The sequence below is a fragment of the Trachurus japonicus genome, chromosome 6, assembly GCF_045865225.1.
Source record: "Trachurus japonicus isolate A0001 chromosome 6, Traja_1.0".
In the NCBI taxonomy this organism is placed as follows: Eukaryota; Metazoa; Chordata; class Actinopteri; order Carangiformes; family Carangidae; genus Trachurus; species Trachurus japonicus.
This window is the reverse complement of record NC_140912.1, coordinates 6,285,664-6,305,499: the sequence shown is the minus strand read 5'-3', so window position 1 is coordinate 6,305,499 and position 19,836 is coordinate 6,285,664. Positions and strand designations below refer to the sequence as shown.

At 41.7% G+C, this 19,836-nt stretch overlaps 1 protein-coding gene and 1 long non-coding RNA gene across 11 annotated transcripts in view; one reads left to right on the top strand and one right to left on the bottom strand.

The window, feature by feature from the left end:
- LOC146985495 (unconventional myosin-IXAa-like) overlaps nt 1–19,836 on the top strand; it is a 194,301-nt gene that overhangs the window by 131,249 nt on the left and 43,216 nt on the right. For all 10 annotated transcript variants that reach the window (XM_085778498.1, XM_085778497.1, XM_085778496.1 and 7 more), the window contains exons 10-12: nt 4,757–4,873; nt 6,739–6,873; nt 17,946–18,067. In XM_085778498.1, the coding sequence (XP_085634624.1) occupies nt 4,757–4,873; nt 6,739–6,873; nt 17,946–18,067 (374 nt within the window). The remainder of the gene's footprint in view (nt 1–4,756; nt 4,874–6,738; nt 6,874–17,945; nt 18,068–19,836) is intronic.
- Nucleotides 11,251–16,740, bottom strand: LOC146985496 (uncharacterized). The gene is made up of 3 exons (XR_015036063.1): nt 16,566–16,740; nt 16,104–16,235; nt 11,251–11,449 (listed from the first exon to the last, which is right to left on the bottom strand). It is a non-coding gene; the product is annotated as an uncharacterized LOC146985496 (long non-coding RNA).

The following is a 19,836-nucleotide window of genomic DNA, read 5'->3' as shown; positions in this document are numbered from 1 at the left end:
ATTCAGTGAAGTTGGGTCTTATCTGGATGATCACTAGTGATGATAATATCATAAAAATGGCATTAATCTAATATGATGTGTGTAGTTTTTATCTGTCAAAGTGCACCAGATTGAAGCCTTTTAATATAAAATTGCCCAAAATTTCTGACGCCACCCCCCCGCGCACCACAACTATGACCTCGGTATTTCAAAAATCCTGGCTACGGCCCTGATAAGGAGCATTCACAAGACATTGTTTTCCAATGAATCTGAAAGAAGTGATGAAGACAATAACAATATACTGAAAGACGCACAAGAGGAAAGGTGAAAGGAAGTTCTTTGTGTTCATGGAACTGGGGCTACTTTGTATCAGGAAGAGTTTCTCAGTAGCTTCAGCCTCACAGGGAGGGTGTAGAGGTGACGACCCGCTGCTGGGGAATTGTAAAATGATAGACTGAGACACACACACACGCACATGTACACACATGGATGGACAAAAACACCAACTACATAAATGCTAATTTAAAACACATGCAGATTGGCATATTGTGGCGAAACCCACACAGAAATCCAGCAGCGAGGAAGCTAGCGGGCCACGTGCAGCGTGAGCTCATGCTGGTGTTTCACACCTCCCGCGGTTTTTCAGAAGAAAGAAAGAGATGGAAAGCGAGAGAACAACAACTTCCCCTCAGCAGACCCTTGTAATCGCAAACGTAATCACAAGATGAGAGGTGGTTTAACAGCCTGGACCATTAGAGTTTACAAAAGTCCCTGATTAAGTCCTGCTAATTATTTTGTCAGTTTCTTGGGTGGCCATGTAGAAAAACATTTTCAAGCCATTTGCTTCCAGCCATGTCCTCCTCCCAGTTCCTAACTGCTCCCATTGTGGTAAATAATTGAATTACTTGGTGAACACAGAGACAATGAGCGCTCAGCAGGCATGTCAAATGTTCGCATAAGATCTGCCAGTCCCCCGAGTTTCCGCTGAAGCCTTTAAAACGTGATGCCTTCTGAAACGTTGTATTATTCGTAACAAGCTTATATAACTTTGTGGGAAGAGGCGCGTCACAGGCCTGCCTGCTAAAAATACCATAAACAATCAATAATGCAAGAGCAGAGAGGCAGCTTTTAAAATGCACAATTTTGCCTCATCACGGCCGTTGGCTGCGTGTGGCCTCAGCAGGCAGTTATTCAAACAGCCCTTCAAAAGAGAGTGCATCCGCACTGGGGCTCCATCAGGTTCACAGTGTCCTATAAAGGCCTCTCATTTTTTTATTGTTATATAACCAATTTGAGGCATTTTTGAACAGTCCCTCTGCTCTTGTGGAGCGAGTGTGTGTGCCAGCTCTTATTTACTGTCTCAGGAATCATCAAACCAACTTCCTGTGGTCATTTTCCCCTTCATGTTGCTTCCCTCTGAGCGAAGGTTGTGAAACAGTGTAAAGGTGATGGTGAGTCGCAAACACAGGACATGTCTTTATCATAACAATCACTAACAGTGAAATAAAATGCAAAAATATGAGACCACTATTCACTTCACTTATTATCAAGACAATAATTACCTGAGCAGTGACCCCAGCCAGCTCAAAGTGAACTGCCACTTCATTATGTCAGTGTCTTTCACTCTTCGTGCTATTTTTCTGCATTTAGCCATCTGCCAATATAGAGAGATGAAAGAGCTGTCTCTCCATTGGCTGGAATTGTCTGTCAGGTGACACAAAGACCCAGACCTTCACACAGGTGACAAATGAAGACATTACTGTAGGTGTCACCAGAACAGCTTCATCTTGGCACTAATGCTTTAAAGGAGACATATTCTGCCCCTTTTCCACCAATTAAAATAGTTCCCAGGTGTCTTAAAGACATGTCTGTGAAATGCTTCAGTCAAAAATACCCCAAGGATCAAACATCACAGCTCTTTTCATCCTCTCTAAACAGCCCTGTTCAGAACGGCTGGTTTCAGTGCCTGTCCCTTTAAATGCAAATGAACCACTGCTTGCCCCGCCCCACCCCAGTAGAAGGGGTGGTCTTATGCAAATTCGAAAACTACAGTAGTTACATCATTGCCAGACAACCAAGGGAACAGCTCGTAAAACTACATGGATTTCAAACTCGGGAGCCTGAAAATTACAGATTTTTTTTGTCAATTCTCACATTTTGGGGGCCGGAAGGCAAGACAAACACCCAGATATATGTTAAAGAGTCTTCAAAAAGTGATATTTCCATAATATGTCCCCTTTAAGTCTGTGGATGCTACTGGAAGGATGAGCAACATTCTTCCATATCCCCACATTAGGTGGAGATGACACGTTGACACACATCCGGTCTAGTTTCACTCTCTTCTGTTCATTTTCTTTCTCCGCTAAATGAAATCTCCTCTGATTGGATTACGCTGAACATACCGTATGTCTTTAACACGGTGATTGCCGTTGAACTGGACAACGCTTGTGGTGTTCGTGGCGTGAAAATGTTTGACCCAGTTGAAGCAGATCTCTTTTGTCTTGTTCCACTCCCCAATTCAATCATAACACGTCCAGCTGCCAAAGAACGTGCTCCCGTGTCCAAGTCTCCATTTAAGTCTGCTTATGTTAGCTTAGCATAGCCTTTCATCATGTCTAAGGAGAGCATAGTTGCTCTTTGGCTTGTTGAGACGTAATAGCTCGTCTTGGCACTGTTGTTTTTTATGGATCAAAAAGTGATCCATAAAAAAGTTGTCCAAATAGTGATCTGCGGGTCTGGAGGCACTTAAGGCTCTGGCTCTGAAAACACCTCAAGTATTACAGCACCGCACACAGCAAGACTACCAGACCAGGAACAGTAACTCAGAGTTGTGAGCAGTGTGGGAGCTTTAACACAGCCTCTAAATACAAAGTAGCTGCTGTTACTCCCTTTGGCATTTCCCATCTTTAAATTACAGTAGCACAGTCTCCAGCAGACTCTGTGCATTGATGCCAGCGTACTGAGCTCTGCCAATCAATCTTCCTTTGAGAGAGAATCATGTTGGCTGACTGTTAGCTAACAGTGTTGTTTACATCCTGACATTTGAAACAGTCACAAAATAAGAAATACAGTTTGGATCTATGGAACCTGCTTAGATGTTATTTTGATGGAGAGTTAGTTCAGGCTGTTATTATGCTAAATGTAGAGCTAGCTTGCCATTATCTTCGTCTTGTGTTAGCTTCCTGCTACCATCTCTTGTGTTAGGGTTGGTTTTGACCGGTGTTTTAAATCAGCTGTAAAACACAGTAAAAACATTTTTTTTAATCCACTTTGTTTTTCTTCTCTTGGTTACATTGTTAGACTTCCTTATTCATGAAAATGTTGATTTTAATAGTTTGTGTATGGGCCCCTGGGCCTTTTTTGTCAGTATACGTAACCTTCCTCTTGTCAGCTTTCTGCTACCATCTCTTGTATTAGGGTCGGTTTTGACCCAAGTCTTAAAAGAGCTTTAAAACACACTAAAACAATTATTTATTATCCCATTTGTTTCTCCTTATCCATGAAAAGGTTGGTTTTGCACTTATGATTTCAGTTTTAACTGTCATTGTTCTTATCGTTAACCGGGTTGAAACCAACCATAAATATCATAATTTTAACCAGAGCGTTTTAGAATTTTGTGAAAAAAAAGTTTTATTTTGTTTAAATATTGGTTTCCTGACAAAGTCAAAAAGGCTTGATGCAATAAACTTTATTAAGTGGTACTTGTATGCAATAAAAATCGGTCAGTAGCGACCCTTACACAAGAGGAAGGTTAACTAAGTCTGCCATCATAGCTGAAGGAGGGAGGTGGGGTGGGGCAGCTAACCTGTTATTTTTGCATTTTCATTTTCAGTTTGTATGATATAAACCAGTATGTTAGTGAGTAAAATTTGAATGTGCTATCTTTACTGAGGGATATACTGTATAAGAAAGGCTGTATCATTCTTCTTCCAGTATTCATCTCCTAGCTCTATTCTTACTGTATTTAGCATATGAGAGTGATTTGAGTATTTTCTCATCTAATACACGTAAATAAGCTATTTCTCATCTTCCATCTTTTGTCCAATCAACAAACCAAAACTAAAAGATATTCATTTCACAATCATCTAAAACTGCAAACAGTTGGCCTTTTTTTTCTTTGATATGTTACATTGACCCAAATTATTGACCATCTCTGTTGTGATTAAAAACACATTCCTGATCCATCCCATCTCTGCTCTCCACTTGTCCATGTGGTTTCTAGATCTGCTCTGACTCAGTCCTGACTGATGACTCAGCTGCTGCCTGTGTGTGGAGTTCATTAGACCTCTCTTCTGCCCACTTCACACATTTAATATGACACTGATCCAGTTCCAGAGAAGCAAGAGGGGACATTAATGATGTTTTTGTCTTCTTACCGGGGCCTAATCTACTGCATTTGGCAGGTGTTTGGATTTGATGTGGTGAAGTCGCAGGTTTCTATCATGCTGCATGTGACGGCTCTTAAGGCAAAAACCAGCAGCAGTAGCCATGGCACGGTGTCACTTTGTGCTGCAGAAGACGAAAGGTATAAAAAGGTTTTATTTGTAGCAGAAGCGTTCCCTCTTAAGCCTTTGAACACAGAGGGGAGTCACTTCAACCAGGCTCTGAGTGATAAAACACATTCAGAGAGATCCATACGTTAAAGATTAGGAATATACTGACATCCTCTGTGTGTGTGTGTGTGTGTGTGTGTGTGTGTGTGTGTGTGTGTGTGTGTGTGTGTGTGTGTGTGTGTGTGTGTGTGTGTGTGTGTGTGTGTGTGTGTGTGTGTGTCTAGGCGGGCACGGTGAGGGACTCCATGGCCAAGTCTCTGTACAGCGCGCTGTTCGACTGGATCGTGTTCAGGACCAACCATGCCCTGCTAAACAACAAAGACCTGGAGGACAATTCAAAGGTGGGAAAGGCAAACACATAAGACAGAAACACATCTACATCTACATCTACACTGCTGCTGCAACAAAGACCCAACTGAACAATTCAACACAAACAGTGGAATAGACAACATGGAAGCAAATGCACCTATTATGAAAGAAAAGAAATTATTAAGTGTCTCAATTCGCCATCGCTGTTGCTGACATGGTAACATACAGTGTGATGTCCAATCTTGAGTAATAGCTGAGTAAAGAGTATAATCATGTGATTTTTTTAGAGACAATGTTGTAATGTCATGTAATGAATAGCTGAGCCAGACAGTTTTCTAGAAAGGCAAACAGTTAGAATCTGTTTCATTCTAGTTCTGTAACCGATCCAACAAACCATACAAAGGGTTGAAGGATTTCTCTCTCAGCATTGCTTTTAATCTGATTTTACCTGTTTAGGTCTCATCCTGTTCTTTTACTTCATGTTAACTCATCACATTTTTGTAGCTAGCCTGGATCTGGATATTACAATACTCACTTATAATATGTTTGATTACTAAATAATCGTCCAACATTTTGACTCTTAATATGATAAAGGAGAGTGAGGGTGTGATTGCTCCAGTGTTGTAATACCAAGGTTCATTTATCCACATCATTATCCGTGTGCCATTTGTTTTAGTTGTGCAACAGCCTGCCACTATGTAAGCAGGCTTAGGCGTCCTGTTTACCCACTCCTCATCGTATTACAGCCATGTTACACCGTCTTCCAGTTGTCCTGTGCATGTCTTCCCTTTGTTCTTTCTGTCTGTCTGTCTGTCCGTCCTCATCTTCATTTGTCCAATTTATGCTCCACATCCTGCTGCTGTCTGTCTGTCTGTCTGCCTGTCTGCCTGTCTGCCTGTCTGTCTGTCTGTCTGTCTGTCTGTCTGTCTGTCTGTCTGTCTGTCTGTCTGTCTGTCTGTCTGTCTGCCTGTCTGTCAGTCAGTCAACCACATCTGTCTGTGTGTCAGTCAAGTCTCAGTTCTGTCTTATGTCACTCCCAAGTGGTGTCATATAAACTACCATTTTGTGTGTGTGTGTGCTCATGTGTGAGTGTTGGAGTGGCAGCTGGCAAGTCTTACCCAGTGGGGGCATCTAAAGGATTAGAAAACAGATCTCTCTCTCTCTCTCTCTCTCTCTCTCTCTCTCTCTCTCTCTCTCTCTCTCTCTCTCTCTCTATGTGTGTGTGTGTGTGTGTGTGTGTGTGTTTGCATGTGCATGCCAGGAACATTTGGCCAGATGGCATCAAGTTCCCTTCAGCTCAGTTTACCCCCTCTGGACTTCTGCTGTCCCATCTATCTGCATGTGTGTGTGTGTGTGTGTGTGTGTGTGTGTGTGTGTGTGTGTGTGTGTGTGTGTGTGTGTGTGTGTGTGTGTTGGCACTGACGTCATCTTCTGTCTGTGTTTGTTGGGGGGGGGGGGGTCGATGAGGTTGCACTTTCTGTCAAGGTCATTGTTCTTATGTGCAGATAACAGCCTACATGAGCCCCTGTGTGTTTATGTGCTGTATGTTTTTATACCAGAATGAAAAACTGTCCCTCAGGGAGTAATAAAACACTGTATAATACATTTGCATTACACTTAAATTAAACTGGATACGGCCTTTACTGTCCATTTCATAATTAAAGGCCTTTTTTTTTTGCCTCTGTCAGATGGTGAATATTAATGATACATGATGACATGAATCTAACTGACACCCAAAGGGCATCTGGGACTCTGACACTGTGAAGGACGGGATATAAAAAGAAACAGAATGAGAATGAAGATGATAAAGAATCATATATTTTTACTGATGTTTACAGTTTTTCATAAATCTATAAATTACACATGAGAAAATGAACCGTCTGTGTATTTCCATCAGATCCTGTCCATAGGAGTGCTCGACATCTTTGGCTTCGAGGACTATGAAAACAACAGCTTTGAGCAGTTCTGCATCAACTTTGCAAATGAGCGACTCCAGCACTACTTCAATCAACACATCTTTAAATTAGAGCAGGTAGAGTGATATTACTGTGCCTTATCTCTCCTTTCCTTTCTTTTGCTTTCCATTTCCTTTCCGACAATGATTATTGTGCTGCTCCTGATAACACATCATTGCATTATGCGTATTACTGCCACCATGAAACATTTACAACATTCATACGTGATCTGGTACGCTGTGCCTCGGTATTTAATGACGTCAGTTGATGCCCTGGCGTCACATTATTATGGCTGCTACATGTTCCTCTGAAATGCCTCCATGCTGTTGATTGTTGTAGCTGGTGGAGTAAAGAATAGGAGCTTCTAGCTTCCCATTCAAATGCAGGACCTTTGTAGTTCTCCATCACACGTCACACTGGTGAACACCAGCCACTTCCTCTTCAGGGGAATGAATGGAGTAGGCTAACAATGAGGTTAACACACAGAGAGGAGCTGCTTTTGTGATGCTGCCTGGTTAAACACGTCTGTAGTAGAGACTAAACACATGGCCTTTAATGCTCTGTAGTACAACAACAGGAAAACTGGATTCAGTGTCAAATTAGTTGCATAAAAACATAAAAACATTGCCAAATTAAAGCCATTAAAGCTAATACTATCAAAGCTGTTAGCATCAAATTAGCATCTCATCAGCTAAACGGAAATATACAATTGACAAATCACAGCACAGTTATAATTAAAAGAGTAAACATATTCCAGGGCATTTGGAGAGTACTGTGCGCTCGTCAATATTTGCTTAGTCACATCAGAGTGGTGATAGAGTGGTACAGATTAATCAGTAACTCCCATTGAACGTGCCAGCAGTGGTCGCTATGGCAACAGATGCAGCCAGGGGCAGAAAAAAAATAATTTATCACAGTTTCTCAATGGAATTTGATAGAATCTGTAACAATGTACAAATGTCTCATGTAAAACATTAGTGGTGTAATTTGGACCAAGGAGTTTCCCCAACAGCAGGTTGTAGTTGTAGCTCTGCATGTTGATGACTTAACAGCCTGGATTCATTTTTCAGTAACAGTAACATTTTCTGATGTTTTCAACCTATCATAAGTTTTAGTTTTATTTGTTCGGATCCCCATTAGCTGCTCTAGAGCACCGCTAGCGGTCCACATTTAACACCAGTACATTTAAACATACATCTACAATCACAACACGAAAAAGACAAGACAAGTCAACAAAAACGTACATTAAAACTGCACAATTGGATTGTCATCTACATCAAAGAACGTATGTAAGAACTCCAATTTACAGTGGTTATAAAATAAAATTACATACAATAAAATAAAAGGGTAAATCAAATGAAAAGTAGTATTTTAATGACATACAAACACGGCTACCTGAAGTAGCATCACTTGAAACAGTCTATCAGAGTTTGAGTAGCTGCTCTGGAGCCACAAAAGTCTGTATGTGACTCCTGTTTGCAGTTGTTGCTACTGTCTAAGTCCTCAAACACACTCTGGCTGTTGTATTTCAACAAACAGCCTTTGCTTCCTCAAAGTATTTCTTAGCCTTGCTGTGCTGCCTGCAGAGCAGCTACTGAGTGCATAGAGGATGAAGGGTGTCTGTTTGCTTCTATCGAACACACAACATGTATCTTCCTGTGTCATACACCATCACACCATTATGTTCAATGTATTCCATTAATTATGTAGCTTAGTTATTAAGGACATCTGCAAGCAACCAGTCTTTGCAAGTTCAAAATTCCCTTGTGTAAGTGCTTTGTGCCCCACTACACACACACAAACACACACACATTACAGTGCAAGCAGCTGCAATTATAGCGTTAGGTTAAGTTAGCATGCATATCCATTAAAGTAGAGGTCAGGGGAAATTGCTGAATGACCAGAAGAGGCTGACAGGCTGGGTTAGAGTGCAGGAGTCACACAGAGCAGGAGGGTTTCTGACAGCTAAGTGCCACTAACAAGGGCAGTACTTTCAGCTCGGCTGAGGGTTTTTCTTTTAGGTTGTGTGTTTTTTTTTCTGGTTAGTTTAGTTAGTACTGTAGGTTTTTTGTTTATTCTGGGCGCCTCTTTTTTCGAGTTATTTCATCACAGTTTCTCTCACATTCAGAGCCGTGCAGATCAGACAGACGTCAGCTCCAGCATCACTCCCCCACTCACATGTACCACTACTGACCCACTAATCCCTGACCAGCTAGATTATATATTCATTATGCTCATTTATTCAGAGACCGACTGCCAAACCACTTACTATTCTGTGTGTGTTTTATTTTTTTCACATTGTATCCATAGTACCAGTGAGGAAGCACTCAGAGGGAAGAACAGAGAGACAGAGAGAGACAGAGAGAGAGAAAGGGAGACATTTTTTGAGAGATAATGAGTCTCAATCAGTTGGACTGTGTCTCAGTAGCTGTCGGCTCTCCTCTCCCTCTTACTGAACCGTGATAGGCCGTGGCAACTCAGCAGGCGGGCCCAGCGCTGAAGGCTAAACAAGGAGAAGGAACAGAGAGGGAAAAAAAGAGCAGCGTTTCAGTAAACGAGTGCAATAACGTCCCTTCACCCTCAATGGAGATCACAGACCGATCGGGCCGTGCTAATAGTTCTGTTATCTGTTTCTGACAGTTAGCCCTCAGGCTCTACACACACACACACACACAAACTCTCACACATACGCACACACACACATACTGTACAACACACACAGCAGGATGTAACATGTGCCAGCAAACAGGTTGGTTGTGCATTAAATCACAAATTGACAGTTGAGCACTTTGGGCCTTTAATTCTACATCTAGATTTTCTACTGCTGAAACAGGAAGTCATGCAAGGACAACGTTAAAATCAAACTGCACAAAATACCAGCAGAGCCCGAAACATAGGAAGCAAATGCCTCCTAAACTGTTAACACCAACATACAATTACAGAATATCCCATAATACACATTAAAATCTGGGTTAGGTAGAGGAACCATTAACAGAATAAAGTAGTATGGTTTGTCACATTGCTCATTGACCAACATACAGCTTCTCTGCCATATGCCAACAGAGGGAACATAATGTTTAAGCTTTTACATAAAATAATAAATTATATTATTTAAAAATACACTGAGTTTTTAGTTTTTACATGTTGACTTAAAAAAAAATAGTGTCGGAATCTGATCAAAAGCATAGATAGATTTTGCACTTACAAAACAATAACTGATGCATTACCATTGTATTATCACCAGGTAGCTCAAAATAAGTAAGAATAAGTGTAAGTGTCGGAGCTAACATGTGTTTTTGCTTGTGTTTATATATCTGGTTGGGCTCCATTTATTGCATCATTGCGTTGATGGATAGATGGGTGTGTTTTGTTTTTTTCCTTTTACCTGTTCTGTTTAGACAAAGGGATTTAGTAGCTCCGATATCTTTTGTTGCCGCTCATCATTGTTATCATCATTTCCATCACTGAATCACTGCAGATATTGTTTAGATATTTTTTTGTGCAATAGCTGCTCGCCAGTCTTTTTGATTTTCAATAAGGATTTGTGTGGACACGTCATGGAGAAGAGCTTACTCTCTGTGTCTCTCAGTGCCATTACTTTTGATAAGTAGTCACCATCGAGGTGAAATAGTACATACTCAAACCAAAAGAAGTGGGGTTTCTTTGTTTTGTTTTTTTGTCATCACTTCATATCAAAGGTCTGTAAATGTTGGTGGAAACAACCATACGATTTGGTTCATTATTAGAAAAACAAAAATCACTTTCAGTTATTATTACAATATGCTCGGCTCGTACCACCTCCACTTTTACTCAGAGCATAAGAAGTGAAATCTATCTATAGACAAACAATTCAGCATAAATGAAGAACAGTTTCCAACAATAAATGAATCAGCAACAAATAAACTGGGCTTTAAACTGAGCCTTTATTCCATGAAAGATAATAATTGACCTGTTTTTAATAATATACATGTATGCTTTCTCATCTGTATTGACTGACGAGTAATTACACACGAAACACGTTGTTTGCTTTATTAACTGGTGTGATATTTATCTAAGTGTATTTTCAGCCAGCCTTACATTCACTTTAAAGAAGAGACTCCAATCATTGACAAGCGTCCACCTGCCTTTCTTTTAAGTTTTTTATCTTAGTCGTCCCGTGAAGGCAGGTGCTCCTTATCTCTGTTTGGATTGAAGCTTCCACATGGAGGTTTGTTCCTGTGTTATGTTCAGCTAATAAGTGTCAAAGTGCTGCTGAGACGCCGGCCCTCTCAGTACGGTGCCCGCTATTGATTCAGCAGAGTTCACGTTTATTATCCTTTAATCACCGGGGTCCTCAAACCTCTGGCTCTGTGCCGTGGCTGAGTTTATTTGACAGGACAACAGCTGAGGTGGCCCCCCAGCGGCGGGGGGGGGGCCCCGAGCGGCGGGGTGGCCCGGCCCTCTGCGAGGCCGCTCCGTACAGCTTCCTCATCCAGGGTCGCCACATCTCTGCTGATTTGTGTTTGTTTGAATAAAGCGGTGCAGGCGGCACCACGGGCCCCCTCTGGCCCCCTCTGGCCTCGCTTTGACGTCATCAGTAGAGACGCTCTCCGCACCTTCACTGCTGTATGGAGCCTTTAACCGCTGACCTCAGATCAGCCCACGTTCAGTTGCCTGAAGAAGACACAGAAAGTTTCTCAGCCTGCATGAGATTACCAGATAATGAAGACACAGCAGGTTTTAGCTTTGTTCTTGACTTAGAGATGATACGTTTATAAACTTAAAGGGATAGTTCAACATTTTGGCTAATTCTCCTATCTCCATAATCCCTATAGTCATAGCAGTAGGTTCATTACCTTTAATTATCGGTGCATGTTGTTTTGAGATCCACGTGGCAGAGACACGAGCTGCTCAGTGAACACAATGGAGGTGAACGGTATTTACATGTTTCTCTCATCAAACTCATCAAATACACAATCCAACAACTCCAAAACGCTCTTGTGGACAAGTTGTGACCTGCACATTCACCACACTATGAAATAATCATGCAACATTACAAGACAGAGTTGTTTTCAAAGAAAATGCATAGCCGGAATTACATTCTAGACACGGGACTGGGCGGAGTGATTTCAAAAACGTAAAAACTAGTTCCGATTATATGCTTCATATATGTCATCATTTCATAGCATGTCGAATGTGCAGGTCATCATTTCTTCACAAGAGCATTTAGGCGTTGTTGGATTGTGTATTTGATGAGTTTTGAGGGAAAGGCAAAAGCACCGATTCATGAGCAGCTCGCGTCTCTGCCCCGCCGATCTCAAAACAGCTTGCACTGACAATTAAAGGTAATGAACCTACTGCTATAGGGATTATGGCAATAGGCGAATTTGCCAAAATATTGAACTATCCCTTTAAATTCTTCTTGCTTCTTGTTGTAGAGTTCTTGATCATGTTGGTTTAATGATGAAAAACCTGTTGATCTGACTTTCCATCAGGGGGATCCCCCCCCCGCCCCCCCTCCCCTTCAGCCAATCAGTTGGTCTTATCAGCAGTGTGTGTTTACCTTCAGAAAAGCAGCCGAAGCTAAATGAGAAAACACACAACAGCCACCGCCTTAGGCAAACACTGTATCACGTTTAACTGGTGAGATATCATACTGACTCAGTGTAGCAATAACAACATCCAGCACCACCTGACAGAGCTGGAAGACTCCTGTTGTTGAGTTTATTAAGAGTTCAGCTGCAAAGTGCCAGTGCTGTTCCCCTGTCCTCCACAGGAAGTCCAGGACTTTAAAATGGGCACACTGATAAAACAGCAGTTAATTATTCAGACATCAGAAAAAGCTAAGTTGACATTTTGATGCAGGTTTTCCAGCTCACTCCTTTGACGTCGTCTTTGTGAGTCCCGCTGCACGACAGAGTCCCGGTTGCACTTGACCACTAAAAGCAAAACCCACTCACAGAGCACGCCGAGTGACAACACACAAGCCTGCACGTCAGTTTCTACATCTCCTTCTCTCCTTCTGCTTTTAAAACCACCACAACTGGCTCCAGCTCCCACGATTGCACCACAGTTCCTCCCGTCGGCTCAGTAAAAACACTCCGCTGTCATAACAGGAGAGAGACGGGCGCTCGGGGAGCCAGGGAGAGAAAGAGAGAAGGAATACAGAGATAGGAGGGGAGATAGAGAATTGCACACAAATACGCACAACCTCCCTCACCTCTACGCCGGGGCGTCCAGCCAAACACAATTCAGGCCCGTCTAATGCTGCACTGCGTTACGCAGCAGAGAACAGACGCAGACTTGACTAATGGACGGACCAACGGCCACAAATCCTGACCGACCGCAACACAACTCCCTGTTTCTACACAGCAACACGAAGCTTTAGGGCTTTTATTGCTCACAGATTGGTTTAAGTCTTGGCTTATGTCATCTGTTTATGTCTGTTCTATCCCCCAACATCTGTTGTGTGTCTCTGTCTGTCTTCACTAAACACTTTAAAGGGTCAATTCACTCCAATTAGAGAAAGGTATGTAGGTATAGGTGGCATCCATCCATTCAGAGAGGTTTGGATTTACTCAATGATTTCTAACTGAACCTTTATGAAACTTTATTGGTCTCTAAAACACAGTGATGAAGGTCACATACTGTAAAAATAGAGATTTCCATTTCTCTTTTCATTACAAATCTGGTCTTTATTAAAACCCTAAATGTATAAAAGTCATACACATAGTCTGTGTTCAGATACTGAGCCTTAAAGTCCGGTTCCTCTGTGTTGTTAACCTTCCTCCCGGCCAGGTGCATTTGTTTACAATGAAGCCGGCGAGAAATCTATCCATGGAGAGGTGGATAAGGTTATTTATCATCTACAATGTTACCATGTGTATATTTGAGTAGTCTTATCTGTCATAGAGATTACAGGTTACGGGGCGTGTTTGTGTCACGGTGCCGGGAGCTAGGATACCGGGTCGGAGGCTCTGATCTTACCAGGTTTTCAGCCAAGAGACGCTAGGTGGAAGGCAGAGAGCCTCCATTCTCCCTGGAACTAGTTACAAATCATTGATTTAACCAGCACTAGGACTCTGAAGCTAAAAATCCTGCATAGTTCCTTCAGGACTTCAGCCATCAGGACTTCTGTAATTTTGATCTGGCTTCTCTGAGTGTTTTACCTGACTGAGAAACCGAAGAGAAGAGGAGCCTCCTCCCTTCTGACAGGTTCATGGACCTGTTTCTTACTAAAGCTTCAGAATCTGTCGCTGATATTTGCTCCTTTATAAGAGGAGACTGCTTTAAGAGTAAAACAAACTGTGCTGTTGTTGTCTTCCTTGTCCTTATGGACTGATATCTGGCTGTTTGAGCTCAGTTTTAGATTGTTGCAGCAACAGAGATGAAAACAGATCCCCAAGCAGCTGTTACTTCTCTGCTGGACCCAACATGTCTGACACACACAATGATGAAACAACGTCTCTCAGTCGGCGCGCTCTGCCGTTTCCTCCAACCGTAACTGAACCAGCATCTGTGCATGCTTCACACACTGAGTCACAGCTTTGCCCTGTTTGTAAATATAAAATGTCTGATGAGTCTGTGCATTTATCTCCCTATCTGCACGTCTGCATCTCATTATCTTTGTCTCTGAGTCACAAACGCTCACACAGACACAACTGAAGTAAGCCGGATGACCCGAGTCGGTCGCGAGTCGGCGCTCGCCTTGATGGGAGCTGAACAAAAGCGGACGCACGCGACTTCTTTTTACGGCTCTGTTTTCGTTTTGCTCGATCCGGTTCAACCTCTGGATGAAACCAAACATGCCACATGTTCTGAATGCCTTGACAGTTATGCAGCGGCCTAAAAAAAGGCGGAGAGGGCAGACGTGCCGCATGCGCTCAAGTATGCTGCTCTGAATACTTCAGCCCTGTCTCGCTGTAGTAGTTGTGCAGCATGTGTTCCAACCGATTGTGAAAATGTTTTGCATATCTTCCTTCATTACCATAATGGCAGTTCAAAAGCACATGCACACTCCTGTAGAAATATGCAAAGGGATATCAGCATGCACATGTAGAGACACCGCAACACCTTCAAATATAAATAGTATGTACATAAATACCACACATAAATTAGGTCACACAGTCGTATTTACCACTGAGTTAGTTTCAGTTAGTTGAATAGCTGCAGTAACAGTTATGTACCGTTTCTACTGATGAAATATCAGCACACTAACATCTTAGGTACTGTGATGTAGTGTTTTAGTGGTTTTTCCTATTTTACCTGTCCGAGTCAAACTTCTTTAAAGGGATAGTTCAACATTTTGGCAAATTCACCTATTACAATAGTCCCTATAGTTTTAGGAGTAGGTTTGTTACCTTTAATTGTCGATGCAAACTATTTTGAGATCAGAGAGAGACGCGAGCTGCATGGTATTTCCACGTTTCCCTCATCAAACTAAATACATGTGCACGATCCAACAACTCCAAAACACTCTGGTGGACAAGTTGTGACCTGCACATTCACCACGCTATGAAATAATAACATATAACATTATGACACATGGAAAACAGCTCCATCTCGTAACATTCTGTTATTATCTCATAGCGTGGTGAATGTGCAGGTCACAATTTGTCCACAAGAGTGTTTTGGAGTTGTTGGATTGTGTATTTGATGAGTTTGATGAGCGAAAGGTGAAAATACCATATGCTTCTGTAGCGTTAGCTGAGCAGCTCGTATCTCTGCCCCGCCGAAGAACAGCTTGCACTGACAATTAAAGGTCACAAACCTACTGCTATGACTATAGGGATTATGGCAATGGGTGATTTGTTAAAATGTTGAAATATCCCTTTAAACTGTCTCCAAACTTTACATCTCACCAATTTTCTCCTCCTCCTCCTCCTTGTATAAAATACTATTCACATTTAGAGTGTTGCATGGTGAAACACCCCAATATGCTGCTGACCTGCATCCTCCCTTTTATAACCAATCAGGCTCTTACAAAAGATACTGAACAAAACCTACTCACCCCTTTGAACCTGCTGTGACACCTGAGGTGCAGGACCTTGTTTCATCTGTAAAAGGTCATCTATAAATAATCAATTAGTGTAACTTACTCCTTGAGTTTAAAGGAAACCTCTTAAAATTGTGAGATTAGCCAAAGAGCATTTAAAAACCAACTTGTTTTCTTTGTTTATGACTTCACATTTTGTGCTTTAGAGGATTATATCTCTCTGTCAGTCTCCTTTCGTTCTCCTCTAAAGATCTTTATAACTTCTGCTTTGCAAAGAAACCGTATAAATAAAGTTTGCCTGCTTTGGCTCACACTGATATCAGATTCAGCTACCTTCAGAGACAGTTTGGTCCATGATTTGTGATATTGGAAAAAATGAATTCTGGCTGGATCTCCGTGAAATTTTCTGCAGACAGCCGTGATCCCCACAGGGTTAGTCTGACGGTCCCTTCAGCCTCTTTGCTCCTGAAACCAATAGCACAGAATTCCCATTAATATCAAAGACGTATCTGCGTGAAGGGCCATGAAAATGCATTGAGCACATTCATGTTCCTCAGAGGAGCGTTTTGTCAGCGTTCCACATTAAAGGCAGTGTGCCATAACGTTTTCTCAACATCCTAAGCTTTCCAAGAGGGATAAATCCATTTGTTACCAATGACCCCGCTGCTTTTCATCTGGCTACTGGCAGGGCTCTAAGAATAGCACAATTAGCAGTATCTCACTGAAGCACGTGAAGAGCGTTTCGGTATCCAGGGACCGCTATAAGCGCTTTAATCATCTTTGTTATTGATTTACCTGATACAAAGCTCCTCCTTCTCCTCTGTTTTTCTCCAGCTAGGTTCATTTAATTGCTGGCGCTGACCCTGAGGAAGCAGAGTTGTGTTTATTCAGGGAAGGTTTGCTGAGTGTGCGTGCTCTTTTCGCAGCAGTTACAACACACTGGGACCTGCAGAGCTACTGAAGCAGGACCCCGCCAACATATTCTGATGAAATGTACCTCAGCAGCAGCTTTCCAGGGGGAGGGGGACATCAGTCACGCACCACCCCTTCCAACCGTTTGCCAAATGTAAATCCCAGCTGACAGGTGTATGGAAACTGGTGTCTCTCGCTGGGTTCTCCCCCTGGGGGTATTAAGAAGACATGGCTCATATACCTCATTGTCACCATTGGCCCCTGGGGGCATATACATGTTAGCAACTGACTGTGGTTTTACAAATGACTAACAGACAGGTGTTTGCATGGCAGGGATTGTTTTGTTTTGTTTTGTTTTGTTTTGTTTTTTTATTTCCACCATAAAAATCAAGGACAATTAGAAAAACAGAAATGAATCAAGAATAATAAGTTCAGGAGAGGTTAAAAAACCCTATGGGCTCATACAAAACACCTCCCCAAAAAATACGCAGAGATGTGTATGTCTATGTGTAAAGTGACTGCACATGAGGGGGTGAGCATGTACAGGTGATGATGATCCAATGATAACTATACTAGGAAACGAAACTATCGGGAGTCGATATATCAGAGAGGTTTTCAGTCTGGTCTTAAAGTTAATCAGGGATGAAGATATTTTTACTAAATGAAGATGAGAATTCCAAAGTGAAGAACCTCTTTAAGCTAAAGAAAACCGACTGTGTAGTGCAGCAAAAGGGAGGATGAAGTTTATCAGTGTGTCTTGTATTGTAAGAATGGACCTGAGAGTTAACTGTAAAGAATTCATTGAAAGATTTGGGAAGCAAATGTGGAAGATGAATATACGTATTTTATAAATAAATATGCAATATTGAAGTGTATTAATGTCATAAATTGACAATATGTTAAGTTTCTTGAATAGGTTGCAGTCTTCCTGAGACCTTTTGGTCTGATGCCAGGGAGACGATTCATACACAGGAATCACGAATTCTCAAAACAGTCACTTTCAGTTCTGTCTGTCTCTTTCCGTCCTCTTGAGCAAGGCACTGCACCCACTCCGTTCTTGTGCCACCACTTGGTGACAGACTGATGTGTGATTATTCATCTCTGACCGTCATTCCTGAAAAATGTTGACTCAATCCTGTTCATCTTAAAAATAGTCAGCACTTCCAACACAGTGACCTTTACTCTAACAGCTTTAACAGGAGCCCTGATTCATCTTTACTAACCTTTGTTCCCCCCTCCCTCCTCTGTGCCCCCACCTTGCAGGAGGAGTACAGGGCAGAGGGCATCACCTGGCACAACATCGACTACATCGACAACAGCGGCTGCATCAACCTCATCAGCAAGAAGCCCACAGCTCTGTTCCACCTGCTGGATGAGGAGTGCAAGTACGCCACCTGCTGAAATACCCATGATGCTTTACTGTAGGAGGCAGAGAGCCACACATTTCTGCTTCACATTATATTCATGCAAAAAAAATGAAAAATGAGGAGTTGATACTGTTGTTTTCATGGGAGTGGTAGACCTTGTCAGTTATTAGATTAGAAAACTTTATTGATCCCCAAGGAGAAACTGCTTTGCCACCCAATAAAAACACATACATCCACTTAACAAACAATACAAACAGTTCCATACCATTGCACAAAACAGCTGTATCAACATGATTGGATACTTCATACAACAGATTAGGCTGCTCAAAGCAAGTGATTTAAATTGAGATTGATACAGGCAAGGATAAATAAATAAATAAATATACACCTCCAGAAGATAAAAAACAACAAACAACTGCTATTTGTGGTTAAAAAAGTGTCTAAGTCGTTCAGTAGAACACTGAGGCATCACTAACCGCTCACTGAAGGAGCTTTTAAGCTCCTTAAATGTATTGTGGAGTACCATCTACAATCGTGAGACATTTTTAAACATTATGAACATATATTCAGACGGCAAATGAAATCAAACAATATCTACATGAGGAGGGGGCTTATTGGTTTGTCACCGGATGCTTTCAGGTTCAGATCACAGCCATTGATGATAAAAGTACAGATGATCAATAGCAACTGTAGATCTTTCAGTTCCCAGTGTCAGTCCTGAAGTGCAGTAATGACTCTTTGTTATTGTCAAACATCAGCACCTGGTTGTGAATGATTTTTTATTTATTTATTTTATTTTATTGTTTATTTGCCGAGGACAATGCACATTAATGAACAATTTAACGCCGTGGCGTCATGTACTGTAAGTGTGCCGGATTTAGCTCAGAGCTAGTTTCCACCCGTGGTCCTCACATTAAAAAACAGACAGACATACCACAGAGCACAGATAATGATAATAATAATAATAATAATAATAATAATAATAATAATAATAATAATAATAATAATGGAAAAATGTGGAGCTGTTAGTCTTTATTTCCCAACTTGTGAAAACAGGTTTTGCTTTGTGTGTGTGACACCACAGTGTGCTGAATCACACTGGCCCTGATCTCATCCTAAATCACCAGATCGGTGCCGGTTGAAACCGTCGTCTCACTCAACGTGTCCTCGACCTTAACACCACTAAAGCGAAGCATTTAATTTGATGTAAATGTTGCATCTTATTGTTAGGTGTTACTATAATTTATCTACAATGTAAGAAAAAAACAAACAGTTGATGGTTTGTTTGTCCTGGATAATACGCACTGTATCTGCTTTATTGGAAATCTAATCTAATGGATTTTCATGATAATTGTCCATGAGATGTTGGCGGTGGCTGCTGGACATTTGTTCTAGCTCCACTAGAAGGACAAAACATCCACTATTCTAAATGATTACATGACACTGAAACAAATAGCACCGAACAAAGACACGGTGTTATGGTTGGAAAAATCTAATCTGTACTCTCTAAATAGAATTTATTATTGGTGGAGGAACCAGTTTACAGAGTATTGTGATGTCTTGTGGGGTAATGGAGAAGATCTTAAAGGGATATTTCAACATTTTGGCAAATTCGCCTATTGCCATAATCCCTAGAATCTAAGGGGTAGGTTTGTTACCTTTAATTGTCGATGCAAGCTGTTTTTTGATCGGCGGGGCAGAGATACGAGCTGCTCAGCTAACGCTACGGAGGCATATGGTATTTCCAGCTTTCCCTCATCAAACTCATCAAATACACAATCCAACAA